This window comes from Macrotis lagotis, chromosome 6 (assembly GCF_037893015.1).
Source record: "Macrotis lagotis isolate mMagLag1 chromosome 6, bilby.v1.9.chrom.fasta, whole genome shotgun sequence".
Taxonomy (NCBI): Eukaryota; Metazoa; Chordata; class Mammalia; order Peramelemorphia; family Peramelidae; genus Macrotis; species Macrotis lagotis.
Window position 1 is genome coordinate 44,023,452 of NC_133663.1, and position 23,398 is coordinate 44,046,849.

Here is a 23,398-nt window from a genome sequence, read left to right on the forward strand (position 1 = left end):
CTTCTCCAATTTATTTTACAGATGAGGAACTGAGGCAAATAGGATTAAGTGACTTGCCCAGAGTTACATAGCTAGTGTCAAAGGCAAGATGTGAACTCTGGAAAATGAGTCTTCTGAATTCCAAGCCCAGGGTTCTAATCCAACAGTATCCCTAGCTACCTTATTAGCGTGATTATGAAGCATTTATTACCTTTTTATAAATATTGGTTATAAACTGAGAGACAGCTTGGCATGATAATAAGAGGGCTAGTCATGGTGTCAGGAAGAAATGGATTCAAGCCTTGTCTCTTATGACAATGTAAACTGTCTCAAGTAACAATATTGTAATCTAGAAATTGCAGGGGAGGTGCCAGTCTACATTATAGAAGGGAATTTCTTACACAGATGAAGTCACAGATCCAGACCCTTCCCACCCCTTGCCAAAAAAAAAAAACCAACAACCCAACACCAATTCATCTTGGCTGAGGAATCATAACATTCTATAAGCTTCAAATACAAATACAAAAGATACCTTTTAGTCAGCCTATTAGTCATCTGAGAAGCATTTGAGGTTGGAGTCCCTAGCTTCCAGTCCTTGTTAGCTGTGTGACCTTGGGCAAATTAGATTAGTTTCCTCCCTTGTCAGATATTCTTGGTTTATGAGCAAGAAGGGATCTTAGAGGCCGTCTAATCCCATTCCTTCATTTTACTAATGAGGAAATTGAGGAACATCAAAGTGACTTGCCCAAATCACATAGGTAAGGAAATGAGGAAAGATCTGATCCATGTCCTCTGATTCCTGAACTGGTTCTCTTTCCTTTTTACCATCCTGCTTGCTTTTCATCTCTAAGATGTCATGATCTTCAATGTCTAGCATGGAAACAATGTAAAGATTATCAGACTGCCTTCTATGGGGGGTTGGGGGATGGAAGGGAGGGTGGGGGAAAAATCATAACATTCAAAACCTTATGAAAAATGATAGGTAGAAACTACTATTATATGTAATTAGAAAAAAATAAAATATTAAAAAAATGTCATGATCTTGCCAACTACAACCATTAAAGGTTAGGGAATGTTTTGATGATGTGTATATCTGATGCATGTGGGTTTTTCCCTCTTGGGGTAATAAGAAAGGAAGTTTGATTGAAATGATGTTCCCAGGGTCGGCTAGGTGGCGTAGTGGATAAAGCACCAGCCTTGGAGTCAGGAGTACCTGAGTTCAAATCTGATCTCAGACACTTAATAATTACCTAGCTGTGTGGCCTTGGGCAAGCCACTTAACCCCATTTGCCTTGCAAAAACTTAAAAAAAAAATGATGTTCCCATAACATTTATCACTGAATCTCAGAATCTCAGTCCCATCCAAAATCCCTCAAAGAATACCAGAATACCTAGCACACATACTCAATCTGATAGTTTCATTTTGTTAAGATCTGGGCCTCAGCTCTAAATCACTACTTATTAGAAAAATGCAAATTAAAACAACTCTGAGGTAGCACCTCACACCTCTCAGACTGGCCAATATGACCAGAAAGGACAAAGATCAATGTTGGAAGGGTTGTGAGAAATCTGGGACACTAATACATTGCTGGTGGAGCTGGAACTCATCCAACCTTTCTGGAGAGCAATTTGGAATTCCACCCAAAGGGCAACAAAAATGTGCATACACTTTGATCCAGAAATACTACTACTGGGTCTATACCCTGAAGAGATCATGAAAAAGGGTAAACACATCACTTGTACAAAAATATTCATGGCAGCCCTGTTTGTGGTGGCAAAGATTTGGAAATTGGGTGAATGTCCATCAATTGGGAAATGGCTTAACAAACTGTGTTATATGTATGGGATGGAACACTATTGTTCTATTAGAAACCAGGAGGAATGGGAATTCAGGGAAGCCTGGAAGGATTTGCATGAACTGATGCTGAGCAAGACGAGCAGAACCAGAACATTGTATACCCTAACAGCAACATAGGGGTGATGATCAACCTTAATGGACTTGCTCATTCCATCAGTGCAACAATCAGGCACAAGTTTGGGTTATCTGCGATGGAGAATACCATCTGTATCCAGAGAAAGAATTGTGGAGTTTGAACAAAGACCAGACTATTATTTTTAATTTTTTAAAAAAGTTATCTATGTAATTTTTCCATCTCTTATACCTTATTTTTTTTTCCTTAAGGATATGATTTTTTCGTTCTCATAACATTCAGCTTAGATCAGTGTATACCATGGAAACAATATAAAGACTAACAGACTGCCTTCTGGGGGGCTGGTGGAAGGGAATCAAGATTAGGGAAAAAAACTGTAAAATTCAAAATAAATAAATTTTAAAAAAAAAAGAAAAAGAAAAAAATATAAAAAAAGATCTGGGCCTCAGGGGCAGCTATGGAGTCAGGAGGATCTGAGTTCAAAACTGGTCTCAGACACTTAATAATTGCCTAGCTGTATGACTTTGGGAAAGTCACTTAACCCCATTGCCTTATCAAAAAAAACCCCACAAAGAGCTGGGCCTCAGAAATATAAAAACTTGGAAACCAAGTGCCTGAGTCATAGCCATAATTCATTGAGAACAGTTTCCTGCTTCTGAGAGGGGAGCACAGACACATTTGGGGCATTGAGGGGTCTAGGGCCCAATACCCATTTTGGAGAGTATTGAACATCCTTTTGAATATCAACTTCAAAACATTATTAACTCATTGCCATATGTTAAACTCTTCTGAAAATTCTTTCTAGCTTCTATAGTGATCAGTACTCAAAATGGCTTACTAGAATTTGGTGATCTATTTTACCAAGTTTCCCTAGATCCCTCCAAGTTGACATCAAACCATTAATGAACAATTTTATTTTCATTTTACTTTCTTTCCCCTCACTCTCCTTCATTCTATTCTGGGAAACTTCTGTTTGTCATATATGCCAGAAGTCCCTACAAATATATATTAACCAGTGAACATAAGGGTAAAAATTACTGACTCATAGGCCTTGGTGATTATATTGGGGCTTCCCAATCTTCATGACAGAATCTCCCCGTCTGAGTACGAGAATTCAATTACATTCAATTTAACAAGTAGTCATTATTTATTAATGTCTTGCCATATGTGTACAGGTCATCATGCTGGGCACTAGAAATACAAATACAAAAAAAAAAGAAGCCATCCCTAATCTCAATTCTTACTTTTTAGTTCACTAATCCTAGAGTCAGGAGGACCTGAATTCAAATGTGGTCCTAGACACTAGCTGTGTGATCCTGGATAAGTCACTAAATTTCAATTACCTCCAAAAAAAATCTTGCATTCTACTTGCAAGATGATGGAGTGCTTAGAGGTAGAACGTGATAAAACACTTATGAAATGGGGTGCTTCAGAAAAAATTTAGGGTTTACCATAGCTTACTTTAATAGGTAGCTGAAGAATATATTGCACAGCTCCTCAGTTGTTCTAAATATTAGGCAACAACTATAGGAGATTCACCAGAGCAGGGGTTCTTCACCTCAAGTCTGTGAAGTTAAAAAAAAATTGATAATTGTGTTTCAATATAATTGATTTATTTGATAGTCCTATGTATTTGACTGAAATTGATTATAAGACATGGAATGGCTCAGGACTGACCAGCAAAGAAGGCACTGTGCTCTAGGAGCAAGCACAATCACAGTAGGTCTTAAGAAAAGGGAGATGCCCAAATTTAGAGATATCTCCACTCCCAAAGTTCAGATGGACTATTTGTGCCTGACCTGTGGCAGAGCATTCCAAACTCAAAGGAATCTTATCAGCTATGATCTGATGCTTTACCTTAATCACAATATAGTGGTGTTCTCTTCAAGAATGAAGGACAACCTCCCAACTTACCATTTTATTTTATTTAAAAATATTATTCCTAGAAGGGGTCCATAGATTTCATCTGGTTATCAAAGGTGTCTGTGCCACAAAAAAAGTCAAAGAGGAATAGCAGGAGCCTTGGAAATGAGTTAAACATCTCACCAAAAATTTCACAGGAATAATTTAGAATGATTCTGACTATTACAAGACACTTTTCACATGTGCTTACTAATAAAACACTCACTTTTGAAGTAAGAGAAATGAAGACCCAGATCTAAGTTATTAGACCAGGTTGAAATTATAGGATCAAAGATAAGAGACTAGAAGGGACTTTATTCATTTATTCAATACATGCTACTTGGAGAGACATAAGAAAATTAGCATAGTCAATAATGTGACTTTAACCTAAAAATTAATCCATGTTTGCTATGTTTACAGCTAGTAAGATGGCAACCTAACCAATGGGAGAGGATCAGAGACCAAAAAGCCCCAAAACATCTTAGTTTTATACAGAGTATTCTGATACCAAAGAGTAGCAGAATTCCTACTGGCCTTACCACATGGTTCCTTTCAGGTACAACTACACCTGCATGAGTTAATATTTTTCATTCTAGGGATTTTTAAGAGATATTAAAAATAGTTTGAAGATTTCCATCCATATGTTATTGTGTTTCAGAGTAATTGTTTCCAAGGCAGGGGAAGAAAAGATTCTAAAACCCTAACTGTGTATTCTGGGAAACCCAGACAATAGCAATCTTTCTACCTTGGGAGGGAGATAAATTATTGAGAGGTCTAAATCACAGAAAGATTTCCTGCCACAGTAGCAGAAAAGTGTATATCCCTATCTCTATATCTCTATATAGCTATATACTCACACACATATATCTTATTAACAGCTGTATAATGCTAGGCAGTTTTGATTGGACACTAATAATGGGGTTGGATGAAAGCACAACTTTCCTCAGATCCCATTCACCTGTTAAATGAATTCTAATGGGAGTGCAACAGTCTGAATGTGCTGGGCAAGGACTTTCCTTTGAGAACTCTGAAAATTTTTCAAAGGTTTAACTCACTCAATTCCCTCCCCTGTTGTTGGTGAGGACTTTGTTATATGGTCTCCTGTATTTCTTAAAACTGTCTCAATCTCCAGATTGCTATGGTCTAATATGATGCTTAGTAATAACTATTCTATGTTGTATGCCTATATACTAATTATATTCTTGAGGGAGTTCAATGGGGGACATCAGAGACTAGTTGGGAATAGACACAATTCAACCAGAACTAATGCATTTGGTCCAAAATAGTTGGGGGTTCTGACTCTAATTGTAAGAGTTTCTTACAGCTTTGATGCTTATTGCAAACAGAAATTCCTAAAGAACAGATGAATCATGTGAATCAGGTCTATTGCTCTCCTGGGTTTAAGGAATTGTTGTTGAACCTCTTTTAAGTATCTGTATTGGATTAAGGGAGCTGGAGACTGGAGGAGAAAGGTTTGATCTGAAAAGAATCTGCCTTCCCATATCCCCATGGTGGGAGGAAAAGGCAAAAGAACTCAATTGTTTTTGTCTTTTTTTTACCCTACACCTTCAAACCTTGTCAGATAAGACACTCCTTCTGGTTACACAGATTAAGTCAACTCTGGAAGTGGAATTTATACCAATGTATAACTTATTAAAAACAAATCTTATTTGAACTTTGTAGAAAATATTTGCTCATAAGTACTCAGTAAAGACCTGATGACCTGAATGACTTGATATTAGAGGACAACTCAAAAAATTAATGAGATAACTACAGGATTTCACACTTGGATGAGACCTGAATAGGTCATCATGTTTGATTTCCCATCCAACATAGATGATCCAAAAATACAATGAATGGAGTCACAGTCTTTGGAGAACTTAAGGGACAGGATAAATATTTACTTATCTGATTGAGAGTTTTAGGGTTTAGAAGGCAAATTAGATTACCATTGACTGTTCCTTTCAACTCTTTGCTTTCTAGGTCTGGTGTGAATTGCTCAGTATAATCCAATGCAGGGTGAAACTGGGACATGTAGAAAATAGCCCTAATTCCAAACTTTCCCTTTGTGATCCAAGTCTTCCCCCAGGTCCTTATGGAAGTCATTCTGGCAGCAAACATTTACCATTGAGCTCCACAGTCTGAAGGAAGTTCTCTGAACCTATATCTGGAATTAGGGGTTGAACTCTAGGGACAGAGGATAGGGAAGGTTGGCAACAACGGCAACAATTGACATTTATATGGTACTTCCAGTTTTGCAGGTCAGCCCTCCATACCCTTCATGTCCCTTCATGTCCTCTTTGAACCAAAGCTACTTCTTTCTCCTTTGACTGCACTAGGTGGATTAGACATCTCAAGGAACTGGAATGAATTTAAAGAGTGATATACTTGAACACTTGCCAGGTGAGCAGGTGTATGACTTTCTAATAAAAACAGGGCAGGTCACAGGATGCCAGAACAGAAACCAAGGGAAATATTTAAATGTGAAAAACAAACAGGTATGTGAGGGAGTGATGTAGATCCAATACCTGATGGAGAACCTGAAATGTATGTAGTTCAGGTACAACCACTGACCTTTGTCACTCGACTCTGCTTCCTCAGTTTCCCCATTCACTTAAGGATGAGGGAAAATACTCATTTAATTCATCTTTGAATTAGACTTTTGACTCCTATCCCCATCTTTTAGTCTTTGCATTTAAGGTCCTTGAAGGAAAATTTGGTTTCGTATCTTCAGCAACAAATGAGCACAGTGCTCAGAAGTGCTCAGTAAAAGCCCATGATGTGAATGACTCAATAGTAAAGGGAAACTGAAAAAAATATTGAGAGAAGCATAGGATCTCACACTTGGATGGATCTGAATGGGTCATCATATTTTGCCTTCCCTAAACAGGCAGGAAACCCACTAATCCACATCCAACCTCTATTGAAATGCTTCCAGTGACAAAGTACATGGGGTGGGAGACCAATTTAGAAATATTAATTATAATCCTCATAATGATTACTGACATTTATATAGCACTAAGATTTGTAAAGAGATTTACATATTAATTCATATGTATTTATAGATATACATATTTATACATAATGTATGTCATTTATAATTATGTCATCATTAGTTTACTAGATTATAAATGTATTCTTATTCTGCTGAATATTAAGATTATTACAACTGGATCTAACATTTATATAAATCTATATTTTTATATTACATTAATATAAATCTACAGGATTTACAAAGCACTTTACATATATTATTTGATTACCTGTTGTTACTACTATTATTATTTAAGATTAGTGTACATGGTGCTACTGAAATTTAGAAACCTTTATTTTTAGCATGTACTTCATAACATGTCGTTTGAAAATACAAACATTCTTTTATCTGCTTGATATTCAGTTGTTAAATTTGGCAAATGATGGCTAACTCTTTACTTCAATGTTAAGGTAAGAAAGGGAAGCAAGGGAGAAAGGCTGTTAGTGAAAGGGAAGCATACAAAATGAGATTTCAGTTTAAAGGGTGTATGGGGTGGGGTCAGGGGAAGGGAGGTTGAGAAGAGTAAATAACTAATTAATGGATGGAAGGCAGGCTTAGGAAAATCTAAGGATCTTTTCAAGTATGTTGTAACAAAAAGAACAAAGGATTTCAAATCTGAAGGCCTGGTTCCCATCCTGGCTTTGCTTTTAATATCTATATGGTTCTGAGCAACTCACATCACCTCTCTGGGTTTCCATTTCATCACTTGTATCATTGGTTGGACTATGATTTCTAAGACCCTTTCTGGTTCTAAGGCCAAGGATTCTAGATGAGAGATCCCCTCCCTTTGCTCCTTCTCTCTGGCCTCCTCTTTGGCTCTCATCTGACACACACATTTCCCATCTTGGAGAGTTTAAGAAAAAAGCCTGCACAGAGGAAGAGGAGAAAGTGTCCTTTGGGATTCCTTCTAACTTTTCTGCCTTCTCCAGTCTCTCAGTTAGTCAGTGCTAGTGGTCTCTTCCCTTTGAAGACAGCATAATTCCCTAGCAAGTGGTGACACTTTTGAATCCTTCAGGGATTCCAAGAAAATGGAAAAGGAACAAGTCTAACATGTCAATGTTGGTCTTGGATCAATGAATGCCCAAGCCCTGAATGTGATCCCAAAGTATAAAACTATCCAGACTTACCATAGGATACCTACAATGCCTTTATGAGTATGAACACCTGAGTCAAGGAGGGAATAGCAATTAGCTGAGCAAATGATTTGTAGCTATGACCTTGGGTGGGAATAGTAAATTGCCAAGCCCTAGCTAAATGAAACATAAGAAGCTGAGAAATGACCAGAGAGTGTAGAAGCTGGGAGCTGACCAGCAAGTGGAGGAAGCTGCTAGAAAAGAAGGTGATTTCTTTCCCCAATCCCCTTTGGTCAGTTATTCCAAGGGTGTTCAAGCCCTTTGAGTACCTTTCCCACAAGTGTATCTTACCATGTATCTCACTATCAATGTGGTCTAAGTTTGTACCCACTTTTGAAGAGGTCTTAAAAATGTAGCTAGGTACACAATACATAGTGTTTCCTTGACAAGTTTATGGGAGCAGGATATCAGTTTCTGTACTTACCTTGTTTCCATTATGGGCTATGTGAATTGAGGAGAGAGTTGATCTTTGACTAAAACTTTGGTTTTAATTGTAATCTTTAAGAAAAAAATCCAGGGGCAGCTAGGTGGCAGAGTTATGGAGGACCTGAGTTCAAACGCAACCTCAGACATGTAATAATTACCTAGCTGTGTGGCCTTGGGCAAGTCACTTAACCCTGTTTGCCTTGCAGCCTGCCCCCCCACCAAAAAAATTCCTGGTGGAAACGAAAGGACTACCCTGCTGATAAAGTGTTCTTTGGGCTGCTGGCCAAGTGGGTTGCAGTGACTTCAAGTCTGACTAAGTAAGGCTGATCTGGGTACAGGGGTCATTCTGGCTCTTTCAGAAAATTTCTATGTCCCTGAGTATCACCTTCAATGACTCAAATCCCTCCCAGGTTTCTATTTTCCACCTCTTGGATCATGGAAATAATAGAAGTGTTTGTTTGCTCTAGTCCTTGGAGACAGACCATGACTGAAAGCAAGCAGTGGAAAAACCCCCCACACATGTTACAGAAAGCCTTCTTTAATATTTCAAACTCTTGAGGTGTCCTTTTATTTAGAAGGGTATATTTGAAAACACAAACACATCTGAGAATGAGCTTGCTTGTATGTCTACTACAAAGTCTTTTGATGAAAAATAGACTCACTCTTAAGAGCTAAAAGCCAAAGGTTGATGGGGTGGCGGGGTGGGACTGAGGTAAAGGGATGGGAGCAAGTCCTTAGTGTGGATGGTCGGGTAAAATGTCTCTTCAAATAATGACAGGAAGGGGACATTATAGCATGAAACTTCAATCTAAAATATAAGCAATGAGAGAGGAAGAAGGAAGAAAAAGCCAGGGCTGAGAAGGTGGTGAGGTGGGTTGGGCTCAGGCATTCCTGCCCAAGTCTACACCTTTGCTTCCTGAGTGAGTTAAAGCCCTCCCCTTCATAACACCTCTTTCCACATCCCCCCCCCATTAATTCCCTAATCTATAAAATGGGAATGAATAATAAAGAGATGCCCTTGGAGGTTCTGTCCAAAGAAAAGGGCTTTTTAGGATTGGCCATTTGTTTTCCATGAAATAAATTAAAATAGCATATTCATGGATGAATAGTCTCCAAAAGGATTTGCTGTCATTTTGAATCTTCCACAGTAATTCTAGGATCAATGGCTGGTAGAGAAAGTGTTTAATCTGTATTTGTTGATTGGATGGATTGATTGCTTTCCTATGGGAACCTTTGAGCATTTAAATGTCAGTCTTTTGTGGCATTCTTGTACATGTGTCCTTTCTAATTTTACTGATGGGAAAAGTGAGGCACAGAAATAGGTAGTGATTTAGCTTAGATCATAAATGCATAAGCCTTCTGGGCCATAAACCCTCCTGAGCATGCATTCTCCCAGAAGTATGAGAGAGAGCAAAAGAAGAGTTTGATGTTGAGTGTTGACAGCTATGATCCTAAAAGAAGCACTTATTATCACTTTTAAAAAACCCATAGACATAAAAAAGATCTAAGTAGAAAATCAAGTGGAACTTATTTATATTTAAATTACAGATGAAAAAATATGAGCTGCTTTCGGCAATGGCTAAATCAAGTTGATCACAGATTTGGAGCTAGTTGGGACCTTAAAGATCCATTTACTGGTCATCCCCCCCACCCCTTCCAGAGAAGGAAAATTGATCACACAGCTGTTAAGAAGCAGAGGTTTTGAGCCCAAGTCCCCTAACCCCAAAACCAGTGTTCCTTCCTTTGCACCATTCTCATTCATTCTCTCTCTCTCTCTCTCTCTCTCTCTCTCTCTCTCTCTCTCTCTCCAGGAATAAACTGGAAAAAGGTGGAGTGGATAATAATGGGTTCTTACTGATCTGGGGTCAGGAAGCTAAAATGGCCAGTGTTTATGCTCAATCACCAAAGAATGGAAATGGAACTAGGGGCTCCCACAACAACCTAGAAGAGGATAAGGTGCCAGAAGCATCACCAAAGCCCATGGACAGTTTTGTCTTCTACTATAACTGATGAAAGGAGAGAGGGCAGGAGGAAGACAGAGGGACAGACAAGAGAGAGAGACAGATGAGACACACAAAGAAAGACAAACACAGAGTAAAAGAAAATCAGACAGAGAGTCTGAGATGAGATAGAGACACAGAAACAAAGAGGAGAGATGAGATGCTTAGAAAGAAGACAGAGAGGAGAGATGGGATAGAATCAGAGAGAGATATGAGATAAAGACAGAAAAATAGAAAGAAAGAAGGAGAAACAGTGTCAGAGAAAGAGGAAAGTTGAGAAAGAGAAGACAAAGAAAGAGAGAAACATACATGAACAGAAAGAGGTAGACAGACTTAGAACCAGACAGAAATTGAAAGACAGAGAGGAACAGAGATAGAGAGACTGAATCCTTCAATCCTGATTTCTTTGCTCTTGGTTCCCAGGAAGCAGACCCTTAGGGCTGATGGCTGGCTTCTTCCTGACATGGATGGTTGACCAGAGCCAGGCTCCACTGGCTTCAGTGCAGGCTATTGGACCCACCCTGGCTCTGGGTAAGACTGGTCCTGTGACTTTAGTCCATGAGCAGAGAATGCACAAACTTTATTTTAAAGTTTTTGCAAGGCAATGGGGTTAAGAGACTTGCCCAAGGTCATACAGCTAAGCAATCATTAAGTGTCTGAGGCCAGATTTGAGCTTAGGTCCTCCTGACTCCAGGGTCAGTGCTCTATCCACTGCACCACCTAGCTACCCCCCAACACAAACATTTCAGACAGTCTCTCTGAACTCAGGTTGAAACAGGCAGCAATAAATGCTCTAACCATAGACACTCTTCTATGTCTAACAAAGCTGACAGAAGAGAGGGCAGGAACAATGAAAAACTCCCAATTTATACAGTGTCTTTTCTACTATCTGTGTGTAGGAAGTAGTGCAAATATGTTACTGCCTCACCATCTTATAGATATGGAAACTGAGGCCCAGAAATTTTCACTGGCAGACTCAAGACTAGATCTTTGGACTCCAAGTTCAAAATTCTTTCCAAATTTGCTCCAAATACCTAAACTTACAGAACATTTTCTCAATCCTTTCTTATATTAACAAACCCACGAATATCATAACCTAGCTAATCCCCAGAGGACAGAGAAGGTGCTCTGCTATCCTGAACCCCAGTTATTCATTTGGTGTCCATCTTCACTGTGGTAGCCCCACTAGAAAAATCTGTATTGTCTTTTTTTTACATAATCAATCTACAAAAAAATTATTATATGTCTAATATGCATCAGGATACTATATTAAGTGTTTTTTGCAGAGTATCTCATTTTAATCCTTACAACAATCCTGCAAGGCAGGCAATTATATCCATTTTACAGATGAGGAAACTGGGAGGTCAAGAAACTTACAACTAAATATCTGAAGCTATATTTCAATTCAAGTCTTTCTGACTCTAGGTTCCATGATCTACCCACAGTAGCACCACCTGCCTCTGATGTAGAAGAGATAGAAGTCTTATAAAGATACCTCCCTGCCTTACTGGAATAATTGTTGATTCCACAAAGCTCTTTGAAGTTTGCAGAAGACTGTGTGGATCTTATCTTATTTGAACCTCACATCAGGTAAAGTACTCCAGGTGTTCTTGTCTCAATTTTACAGATGAGGAAACTGAGGGAAACTTAGGGGATTTAAATAGCTCATTCACAATCACTCAGCTAATAAGTGTGTCTAAGGTGAAATCTGAACTTCTTGACCCAGACTTCAAGTACTCTACCCACTATTACAGATGATTTTATAACATACACCAAGCATCCAGAGAACACTTAGCTACTTAGTGATGTGACTGTGTTTCCTGGGTGTGTCTCAGCTCCAAAACTCTTTGGATATGTGTCTCAAGATACAAGCCTCATCTGGCATAACTGACACTTGCTGTGAAGAGTTATCTCATTTGTGAAAAGGGAAAGGGGGGGTAAAGTGTCTTGGGAAGCATTGGGCCTCCTTGGGAGGAATGGAAGAGTTACTAGACCTGTTATGAATTGAATAATTCAAGCCTGAACAGACTGAGCAAGGGATGGATGACACAACAAGAGCCCCATTAAATTAAACATGGAGTCAGATTACAGACAAGGCAAAAGGGAAACAGAGCAAAGAGACAGCGACCCAATCTTATCAAGGATGCCCCGTTGGAGGCATGTGTAACCAAATCTTTTTATAAAATGTAAAGAAACAACAGGCTGGCTGCTATGTGATTTCATAAAATGTTACAGTAATTGATCTTTCAGCTCATCCACTATAATCTATTTTACAGAGGGATCAAGTGATTTTCCCTGAACCTGACCAAGTGGTTCCCAGGGTGAAGCAGGCTGCAGCAATAAATGCTCTAACCATAGACACTCTTCTGTGAGATAACAAAGCTGACAAATAGAAGAGAGAGCAGAAACAATGAAAAGCTCCCAGGTTATAAAGTGCCTTTTCTACTATCTCTGTGAAGGAAGTAGAGTTGGCAGAGTTGGGACTAGAACAAGATCTACAGAATCCCTAACCAGAACATTTCCTATTACATTTCCTTAATTTTGTATCTGGATCTCATTGCTATTTTTATGAGAAAAAAAAGATCTTGAGGTATGTCACTGCCTGAATATAGCATCTGCAATGGGTGATATGATGACAACTGTCTAAAAGATGTTCTAGAAACAGTTTTTGATGTTAGGATAGTGTTAATAGTTATCATTTTCCTTCCCACCAAAGTTTGTGTTTCAGAAACAAAAAGGTAGCCTTACCTTAATCCCACCTTTGGGTTTTTTGATGCTTTTCTTTTTCAACAACTCTGCTTCATTTACTGTCTTGGGAGGACAAGGGACTTCAGATATTCTTCTATTAGGAGCTAGGAAAATAAAGGAAAAACCTAGATTAATTTGGTCATTTGGTATATGATTTATAGGTATCAATGGCATTACAGGGTTAATGACTATCAGTTTTCTTGAAGTATTGAAATAACCCTCTGCTTGGTCTTTGGGTACATAATCTTCCTCTTTATATTCCATTTTTCTACAGCTGCCAAACTCATATTCTGAAAATAGGGGGCCAAACTATTGTATGTCATTACTATTTAAGAAGCATTAGGGGTTCTCTTCTTATCACCTGGTTTCTTTTCTATTGTCTAAAGATAAATCTAATAAATCCTTCCATCCCCTCAAGTTATTCTCCTTTATCCTTACTCCTAGTCTTCAGCAAACTCTTGTCATTTCCCAGCACCTTCACCTTCTCTACTTTCATTTACTTCCAAGCTTCTGATATTCAAATGAAATCCCCTCTTCCAAGGTAACTAATGATTCTTTTGCTTGTTTTTCCAAGGCAATGGGATTAAGTGACTTGCCCAAGGTCACACAGCTATTAAGTGTCTAAAATCGGATCTGAACTCAGGGTCAGTGCTATTATTCACTGTGCCACCTGGCTGGCCTAACTAATGATCTTTTTTTTAGTTGTTTTGTTGTTGTTGCTTTTTAGTTTTTGCAAGGCAATGGGGTTGAGTGGCTTGCCCAAGGCCACACGGCTAGGTAATTATTAAATTATTAAGTGTCTGAGGCCAGATTTGAACTCCAGGGCTCTAACCACTGCACCACCTAGCTGCCCTGATTAATGATATCTTAACTGACAAACTGAATGACTTTTTCTCAGTCCTCATCCTTTAGACTTCTCTTAGCATTTGACACTGCTGACTGTCTTCTCCTTGGGGATTTTCTGGATTATCATGACTCTCTTGGTTCTCCTCCTTCCTCTCTACCTGTTCCTTTGTTTGTTCATCATTTATATAATCACCTAACTGTGGATGTATACCAGAGCCCTCTCCTGTGCCCTTGCTGTCCCCTCTATAGGGACCCTCTTACTTCCATAGGTTCAATTATTTTTTTGTTTAGGTTTTTTTTTTTTTTGCAAGACAATGGGGTTAAGTGGCTTGCCCAAGGCCACACAGCTAGGTCATTATTAAGTGTCTGAGGCCAGATTTGAACTCAGGTATTCCTGACTCCAGATCCAATGCGTCACCTAGTTGCCCCTTCATAGGTTCAATTATTATCACTACATAGAAATATGGCTTTCAAATGGATATATTTCATCTTAGTCTCCTGAGATCCATTCCCATATCTTGGCAAAGAATTGGAAACTGAGGGATGTCTATCAATTCCCTTATCTATTGGAGAATAGCTGTAATAGAATACTAGATTTACTACTGTGTTATAAGAAATGATGATTTCAGAGAAACCTGGGAAGATTTGCATGAATCAATGCAAGTGAAGAGAGAAAAACCAGGAGAACAATTTTTTTTGTGAGGCAATTGGGGTTAAGTGACTTGCCTAGGGTCACACAGCTAGTAAATGTTAAGTAACTGAGATTAAATGAACTCAGGTCTTCTTTACTCCAGAACCACTGAGACACAGAGAACAATTTTGAATGACTTAGGAACTCTGAATCATGAACCATGATACCAGAAGACTCGTGATGAAACATGCTACCTACCTCCTGATACAGAAATGAAGGACTTAAGGGTATGGAATGAGGCTTCTGGAGTGGGGGGGGGGGGCGGCACATGATCAATGAAGAAATTAAGTTTTGTTTGACTATGCATATCTGAAATAGAGATTTTATTTTTTCTTTCTTTCTCAGTAGGAGGGAATGGAGAAAAGGTTTTTTCTTTTTTTTGACTGATTAAAAATATTTTTAAAAAATCCAACAATTAACTAGAGCACCTTCTCTCCTATAGCCCCACCAACACAGAATTCTCTCTCCTCCCTCTCTTCTATTTTTTGCCAATTTAGTGGATATAAGCTGGTATCTTAAACTATGTTGACATATTTTTTTCACCATTAAGAAATTTGAACAGTTTTTTTATATGATTATTAGTGATTTCTACTTCCTCCTTCAAAAATTATCTGGTTGGCCTCTTGGACTGTTCTTCATTTCATAATAAACAAAGTATTGATATGACTATATATATCACTTCCTTAAGAGATTTTAGACCTTAAGCTGAGATCCTAGAATCTGAGAGTTGGCAGGGACCTCAGGTCATCTCATTCAGCATCTACATAAAATGAACCCCATTCCAGAACATGCTTCATAAGCAGTCCCTTCTACTTAAAAGCTTTTCAGGATGGGGAATTCACTGACTCCCAAGGCAGCCCTGCTCACTTATACTTTTCCTAATTGTTAAAAAAAAATTTTCCTGACACTAAGTCTAAATGTGTTATCTCCAATGCTACAAACATTTTCCCCTATTCTTTTATTTTGTCTCAGAGGTAATTGTTTTTGTTGAGTGCATTCCTTTTACCATTGGACAAAATCAAACCCACTGGATTTGTGTTCAACAATTTCTTCAGTTTGCCCCTTCCCACAGTTGAGACCAATTTAACATTCCTTTTTCTCTCAGTTTTAATAGTTTAAATGGCTTTGAAGTATTTAATTATTGTTCTACTTCACTATTAACAAATACTGGTATTTACTTAGAAGTAAACAATAACGTACTATGTGCTAGGTACTGTGTTAAGCACTTTATAAATCTCTCATTTGATCCTTACAACTCTGAGGTATCAGTGCTATCAGATCCCCATTTTTACAGATGAGGAAACTGAGACAGACAAAAGTTAAATGACTTGTCCAGGTCACACATTGAAGTAGTATCTGAGGCCAGCACTTTATAAATATTTCATTTGATCCTTACAACAACCCTGAGAGATGAGTGCTATGAGATCTCCATTATTATAGTTGAAGAAACTGAGGCAGATAAAAGTTAAGTGATTTGGCCAAGAGTCACATAGCCAGAATGTGTCTGAATCCAGATTTGAACTTGGATCTTCCTGACTCCAGGGTTAGCAACCTATAGGGTGCTAGCTACCTAGAGGAAAAAGGGAATGTAGTGGTCATCTTGAATGCATCCATGAAGAAGAAACCCCTCTATACCATAACCCAGTGTCCCCAAGTTCTCCTTTCCATACTTTTGCACCCAAGTGCAGGCTGGGAAGTCTATCCCTCCACTCTTCCATCTCTCATAAGACCAATTTCTTCAGACCTCAGGTACCACCTTTTATAGGAGACTTTTCCTGCTACCTCCAGGTTTAGCATTCCATTTCCTGAAATAACTTTGCATGAACTTAACTTCACTCATTGTACATGTATCGCATCATTCCCCACTCATTGAGGGGTGGGAAACTTTCATTTTTTTGTCTCCATATGCTCAGCATCTATTTCTTTAAAAAAAATTTTTTTTCATCTATTTAAGACAATGGGGTTAAGTGACTTGTCCAAGGTCACACAGCTAGGTAATTAAGGGATTGAGGCCAAACTTGAACTCAAGTCCTCCTGATTCCAGGGCCAGTGCTCTATCCACCACCTAGCTGTTCATTTTAATACTGTTGAGTTGACTTGAAGATTTCCAAAGGGGGAACCCACTGTGGCCTTGGAGGTAGCTTGTAACAGTTTAGAATCGCTGATTGTTCAGTTTTTCTTTATGCCAAGTGGGAATTCGCCACTTTCATCTACTGCACTAAATGAACTTACTTCTTCCCTCAGCATTCAAATAGAACTTTAACCCTTCTTCCACATAACAGTCCCTCAAAATCTCAAAGACACCTTATTATGTCTCTTCCAACCCTCTCTTCTTCAGGTTAAATACCCCCAATTTCTTTTTTTTTATCTTTTTTTTCTTTTGCAAGGCAATGGGGTTAAGTGGCTTGCCCAAGGCCACACGGCTAGGTAATTATTAAGTGTCTGAGGCTGGATTTGAACTCAGGTACTCCTGACTCAAGGGCCAGTGCTCTATCCACTGCGCCACCTAGTTGCCCCTAAATACCCCCAATTTCTTCAGTGGATCATCATCGGCACAAACTCAAGGCACTTAACCTAATTGCCCTCTCTGGCTTATCAAGGTCATTCCTAAAATGTGGTGTCCAGGAATGAACATGAGACTCCAGGTCTCACCTGGAGAGGATCAGGTTACCTTCAGGTTCCTTGAAGCTCTCTATGGCTCAAAGTATACTCAAACCACATAAGCATAAGACCCATGACAAAGGCTATTAAATCTGGAACCTAATAGGATTCCCCCTGAATTGGATGAGTCTATGCTGAATTTTAAGAGAGACTTCATCATGTGGGGTTCTAGAATGAATCCCTCTGATCAATGATAGCAGCCATGTAAACACTTAAACCCTCTAATCTTATCTTGGCCAAAAGTCTGAATTGATTAGAATCAGCTGGCAACTTGTCTAAGTTATATTTGATGATCATTCTCCCAAAGTGAAAGTGCTGAGAACACTAAGGGAGGAGCTCATTGAGACCAGCTTTAACACACTCCTTTTAAAAATACAACTGAGATCTATTTCTGTTCTATTTAACTCACATTACCCAAAATCAGGTCATTTAAGAATCGTGAAAACAATTGATGCCTGCCTACTCTTTAGTAATGAGCAAATAGGAATTAAAACAAAGACTGAGCGCAAGTGTTCCAGCTTTTGCCAAACAAACTTGCCAAGTCTAGGAATCAGAATGCCTAGACCTGTCTCCTAACCTCTCTGGGCCTTCATCTATAAAATATGGAGGATCAGTTGGATGCTGTCCGAGGTCCCCTGGCATTCTTTTTTTTTCCAGTGGATTACTGAATACTTTTATTCTGCACATAGAAGCCACTAAAAGATCTGGCCCATGGGCTTGTTGGGGGGCTGCATCACAAGTATATGATTCTGCACATCAACACTGGGGGTGGGGGTGAGAACAGATCATTCTACCCAGTCACAAGATGAGGTCTTCCAAAAAAAGAACCAAATGATCAGGTACCAGAAGAAGCAGTGAGAACACAGAAAGGTGGAAGAGAGCAGGGTGGAGTTATGGAGCTGAGCCCCCCATCCCCAAAACAAAACTGGTCTACTACTTGGTGCTGCCCATTCTTTGGAGGACTTCTACTGAGGTGACTGTAGCTCTGAGGCTACTAGCTCTGAGGCTTCATGGTCATGGAGCTTACTTGGCCAGAGGGTTTCTGAAGTTCCTTCCAGCAAATTTACCCTTGCTGCCCAGTTCTTCCTCAATTCTGAGAATTTGGTTATACTTGGCCAAACGCTCAGATGGGCAGGGGGCCCCAGTCTTGATCTGCCCAGTGCAGAGACCCACCACCAGGTCTGCAATGAAGGTATCTTCAGTCTCTCCAGAACAATGGGAAACCATTACTCCCCACCCATTGGACTGGGCCAGCTTGCACGCCTGGAGAGATTCGGTCATGGAGCCAATCTGGTTCACTTTGAGCAGGAGGCAATTGCAAGCTTTCTCATTCACTCATTCAATGCGCTTGGGATTGGTTACTGTGAGATCATCCCCTACAACCTGGATGCCTGCAGTTTCAGTAAAATTCTTCCAAGCTTCCCAATCATCCTGGTCAAAGGCATCTTCAATAGACACCACTGGATAGTCCCAGATGAAGCTCTTGTAAAGGTCCCCAAGCTCAGCAGGTGAGATGCATCTGCTGGGATCATCAGGAGACTTGAAGTCCAAGTCCTATTTCCCAGACTGGAAGAAATCAGAGGCAGCAACATCCATGCCAATTACAACCTTGTCAGTATAGCTAGCCTTGCCAATCGCTTCCTTCAGCAGCTCGAGAGCTTCTTTATTCTCCAGGATGTTAGGAGCAAAGCCACCTTCATCTCCTACATTGGTGGCATCCTGTCTTAATCACATTCTTCAGGTTGTGGTAGACCTCAGCTCCAATGCGCATGGCCTCCTTGAAGTTTGATGCTCCAACAGGGAGGATCATGAACTCTTGCATTGCTAGCTTGTTACCAGCATGGGAGCCACCACTGATCACATTGAAGGCTGGAACTGGCAGGATGACTTCTTCATTGCCTGCAAGATCAGCAATATGGAGGAACAAGGAGACACCTTGCTCTGCAGCCCCAGCCTTACAAACAGCCAGAGACACTCCCAATATAGCATTTGCTCCAAATTTAGATTTATTCTCAGAACCTTCCATCTCTATCATCAATTTGTCAATCTTCTCCTGCTCTACAACATTCAGTTTCTTGCTAATCAGGGTCGGGGCAATAGTTTTATTGATGTGCTCAACCGCTTTTGAGACACCTTTCCCCATATATCGGGTCTTATCATTGTCTCAGAGCTCCAGGGCTTCATGGATGCCAGTAGAAGCTCCACTGGGCACAGCAGCTCTGAAGAGACCTTTTGAAGTGTAGAGATCAACTTAAATGGTGGGGTTTCCATGAAAGTCAAAGATCTCTCTTGCAATGATCTTCAAAATTGACATGCTGAATTTCTGGTCAGGGCTGGTCCCGCGGGGTTCAGAGGAGAGAGGGCGAGGGGGCGTCCCCTGGCATTCTGATTCCACTATGTAGTATTCAATCTGGAGGACATTTTACTCGTGAGCTTATGTCTCTCCATAAGCCAACAAATCAGTGCTCTCTTTACAATAACTAAACAAGTCAATCAGTCAATAAACATTTATTGAGCTCCAACTATATGATGATACTTCTTAACTGTGTGACCCAGACAGATACAAAGAAATATAAAAAACAGTCCCTGCTCTCAAGAAATATAGGCACTTTCTGGCTAATGGGGAAGACAACATGGCCCCAGTCAGACTAACTTTCAGCAGAGTCCTGTTTAGGAATTTCATCTTGAATGAGTGAACATCTCACCATGTGTTGGTGTAACACCCTAAGAACAATAAGAGAATAGTGATATAAACACAAGAATGCCAAGCTATCTAGTCATCTTGGCCTGCTCTAGAAGCCAACAAACATGATTCAAAAACAGCAATCATGGTATGCTTTTATGGATTAAAGTTTGTCACTTGTCCCCTTAGGGTCCTAAACTTTGATGATTAGCTTTTGGTCCTAAAAAAAAACCCCAAAACTGCAGTATTCCCAGCTATAAATTCAAATGTATCAGTTAAAATTCAGCACCAATTATCATCCACAGCAGCTGGCTATTCCAGGGGATAGAGTAAGTCAGGAAGACCTGATGTGTGATCTTGGACAAGTCATTTAAACCTCTGTTTACCTCAGTGTCCTCATTTATAAAATGGGGAGAATAGGATCAAATGAGATTCTATTTGTAAAGTTTTTACAACAGTGACTGGAGCCACAAAAATGCTCACTAACATCAACCAACATTCCCTAATTCTGACCCACAGCCCTCCCTGAATCGAATTAAAATGTAACTGGCAAAAATTTAATAAAATAAAAATACAACTAATATAGATAATATCACATTTTAAGACTGTCAACATGGGACTTGCAGGTATCTTTATAGAAGATTTAGTGACCCTTGTTTTAAATTGAATTTGACCACCCAGCTCTAGGAAATTGTCTAAAATGCCAAATTGTAAAGAAGGTGCTTAGTTATCTACAGTAGCAAAGGATATTTCCTCATCTACAGAGTTCCTTCTTTTGATAAAATTATAGGCCCAATTCCTATCCCTAATTATCAGACCACATTTTCTTTTTTGCATTTTATCTTCTTTGTTTTTAATATTAATAAACTGCATATGCAATAACTATATTATTATTTAGTCCTAGGAGATTAAGGGATTTAACAGATAGGGAGATTGAGGTAATTATTGAAAGGCTGCTTCTCCAGTTTATTAAATAAACAATATATAATGAGAATGGGGAGGAAGCACTGAGCTGAACTGATTAAGAGATGATGAAATTATGTTAATCAGGAACTATATATAAACAGGCTCCTAGATTAATGTAGAATTTGGAATATTATTAAATTAATTCAATTAAAATTGAATTGAATTAAATTATAAATCAAGTTGAGAGTAATTGACCCCAACGCTTGAATACTTGCTAAAATGGCAAAAGGATAGCTAGGTAGCACAGCAGACACAGGCCAAGAGTCAGGAAGACTCATCTTGAATTCAAAATTGCCCTCAGACACTACTAGCTGTGTGATCCTGGCCAAATCACTTAACATTCTTTATCTCAGCTTTCCTATCTGTAAAATGAGCTGGAGAAGGAAATGGCAAAGCACTCCAGTGTCTATACTGCCAAGAAAAGCCCAAATGGGGTCACAAAGAACCAGATATGATTGAAAAACAACTGAACAAACATGAAAAATGCTCAGTCACAGACAAGGGTGCTCCTGTACCCTTGTCGCCAGAAGAGTAGGTCAGAGATGCCAAATGATCCAAGTACACCAGCTACCAGGGCCCCTGTCAGTACTTTCCAAGTCCCAGGTGATCCTGAAAACCCCCAGGGCTTCCTCCAGGGAAGACTCAGGGTTTCCAGAATATTGATTCTATCCATTGGGATAGCCAGCTGCTGTGGATGATAATTGGGGCTGAATTTTAACAAATACATTTAAATTTATAGCTGAGAACACTGGGTTTGTAAGGACAATTTTTTTTTTTTTAAGTACCGAAGGCTAATCATCAGACTTCAGGGTCCTAAGGTGGCAAGTGAGCTGTAAGTCCAGAAGTAGGGTTGGGCTTAGGAGCCTCTAAATACCAGTTTTTTTCTTTAGGCCTATCCTTCCACATTCTACAAATTCATGGGAGTCCCAAGTGAGCTGACTGGTTTTGAGATCTCTTAGGATGTTTAAGGTTGTTTCAGATAAGCAGGAAATGACATAGTGAGACAAAAGCTGCCAGAACAGAGAACGGGACAGTAAGGTCAGCAAGATTACTCAAAGAATCTGGAGGGAGAGCCCAGCCTGTATAGTAGCCTACCCTGATGGATGCCTGTGCCAACAGCTGACACATCTACTCTATCATCACCTCTCTAAAGCAGCTCTCTGAGTGAGGCTGCTTGAATACCTAAGGAATGATACACTGGCTGTTCTTCATGGAGTCCTGTTTGCCATTCTGATGGCATTCATCTGAAAAGACAGGTCTTGAGTTAAATCTTGAAAGAGGCGAGAGACGTACCCTATCAGATACATTATGGACTTTGAGAAAGAATTAAAAGTAACTTTGGTCTTATTTCATTCCTAAAGAATGGATTCAAATTGCGGTAGATGATGACTAACAACTGGAAACTAAGTGGGTATTCATCAGCTGAGGAAAGGTGAAATGACTTATAGGATCTAAAAAAGATGAGATCATAAGAAATGAGGTGACTGGTTTCAGGGAAAAAACAACACTATAAACTGAAACTTGTATGAACTGATGTGGATGTGTATATGAGTGACAATACCCTTCTAAAAATAACTCTAATAAAAGACTTTAAGATCATCAATGACCCAACTGTAGTTTCAGAGGACCAATGGACTACTATGTACATACTTCCTGAAAGAGAAAGGTGATGGACAAAAGATACAGAGATAGCCATCTCTATACATGGACAATTTGAGAATTATTCATATTTGCTTGACTGTCCATATTTGTTAAATGGGTTTTTTCTTTTGTTTTTTAATTTAGGGGTAAGATAAAAGTGAGAAAAAATAAATGCTCTTAATTAAAAAAACAAAAAAATAAAAATTACATTAAAAAAATAAACTGAGGGGCAGCTAGGTGATGCAGTAGATACAGTACTGCCTCAGTCAGGAGAACATGGGTTCAAATAAGGTCAAGTCAGTTAATCCAGATTGCCTTAAAAAAAGAAACTGAGGCAGAGAAGGGGAAGAAAGTAGGGAGAGATGAAATCAATGATCTGATTAGTGAGTTCATCTCAGGATCCTCCACCTGAGGAAATCCTCACTGCAGCCATTCTTACTCCAAATCTACCTCACTCAGAACTCGGTCTCAGTAGTCTTCTTAAACTGGCAACACTTCCACTCCTATGGCTTCCTCAGATTGATGAGTCTGTTCCAGAAACCTCCATTTGTAGAAGTGCCCACAAAGCTGTTTCAATTCATGAATCCTTTTTTGGGTATTAACTTTCCCTATCAGAATGTAAGTTTTTGAGGGCAGGAATATCTTTTATTTTGCTTCTATTTCATCCCTGTTATTTGGCAGAATGCCCACTGGCACAAGTAATTGCTTAATAATTATTTGTTCTTTTCCTCCCCCTCCCTTCTCTCTCTCTCTCTCT

General features: G+C 39.3%; 1 protein-coding gene and 1 pseudogene across 8 annotated transcripts in view; both read right to left on the minus strand.

Moving 5' to 3' along the window:
- The window catches only part of MCF2L2 (MCF.2 cell line derived transforming sequence-like 2), a 377,565-nt gene that overhangs the window by 167,150 nt on the left and 187,017 nt on the right, over positions 1-23,398 (minus strand). For all 8 annotated transcript variants that reach the window (XM_074191036.1, XM_074191033.1, XM_074191034.1 and 5 more), the window contains one exon: positions 13,154-13,257. In XM_074191036.1, the coding sequence (XP_074047137.1) occupies positions 13,154-13,257 (104 nt within the window). The remainder of the gene's footprint in view (positions 1-13,153; positions 13,258-23,398) is intronic.
- On the minus strand, positions 17,203-19,665 carry LOC141490773 (alpha-enolase pseudogene; annotated as a pseudogene).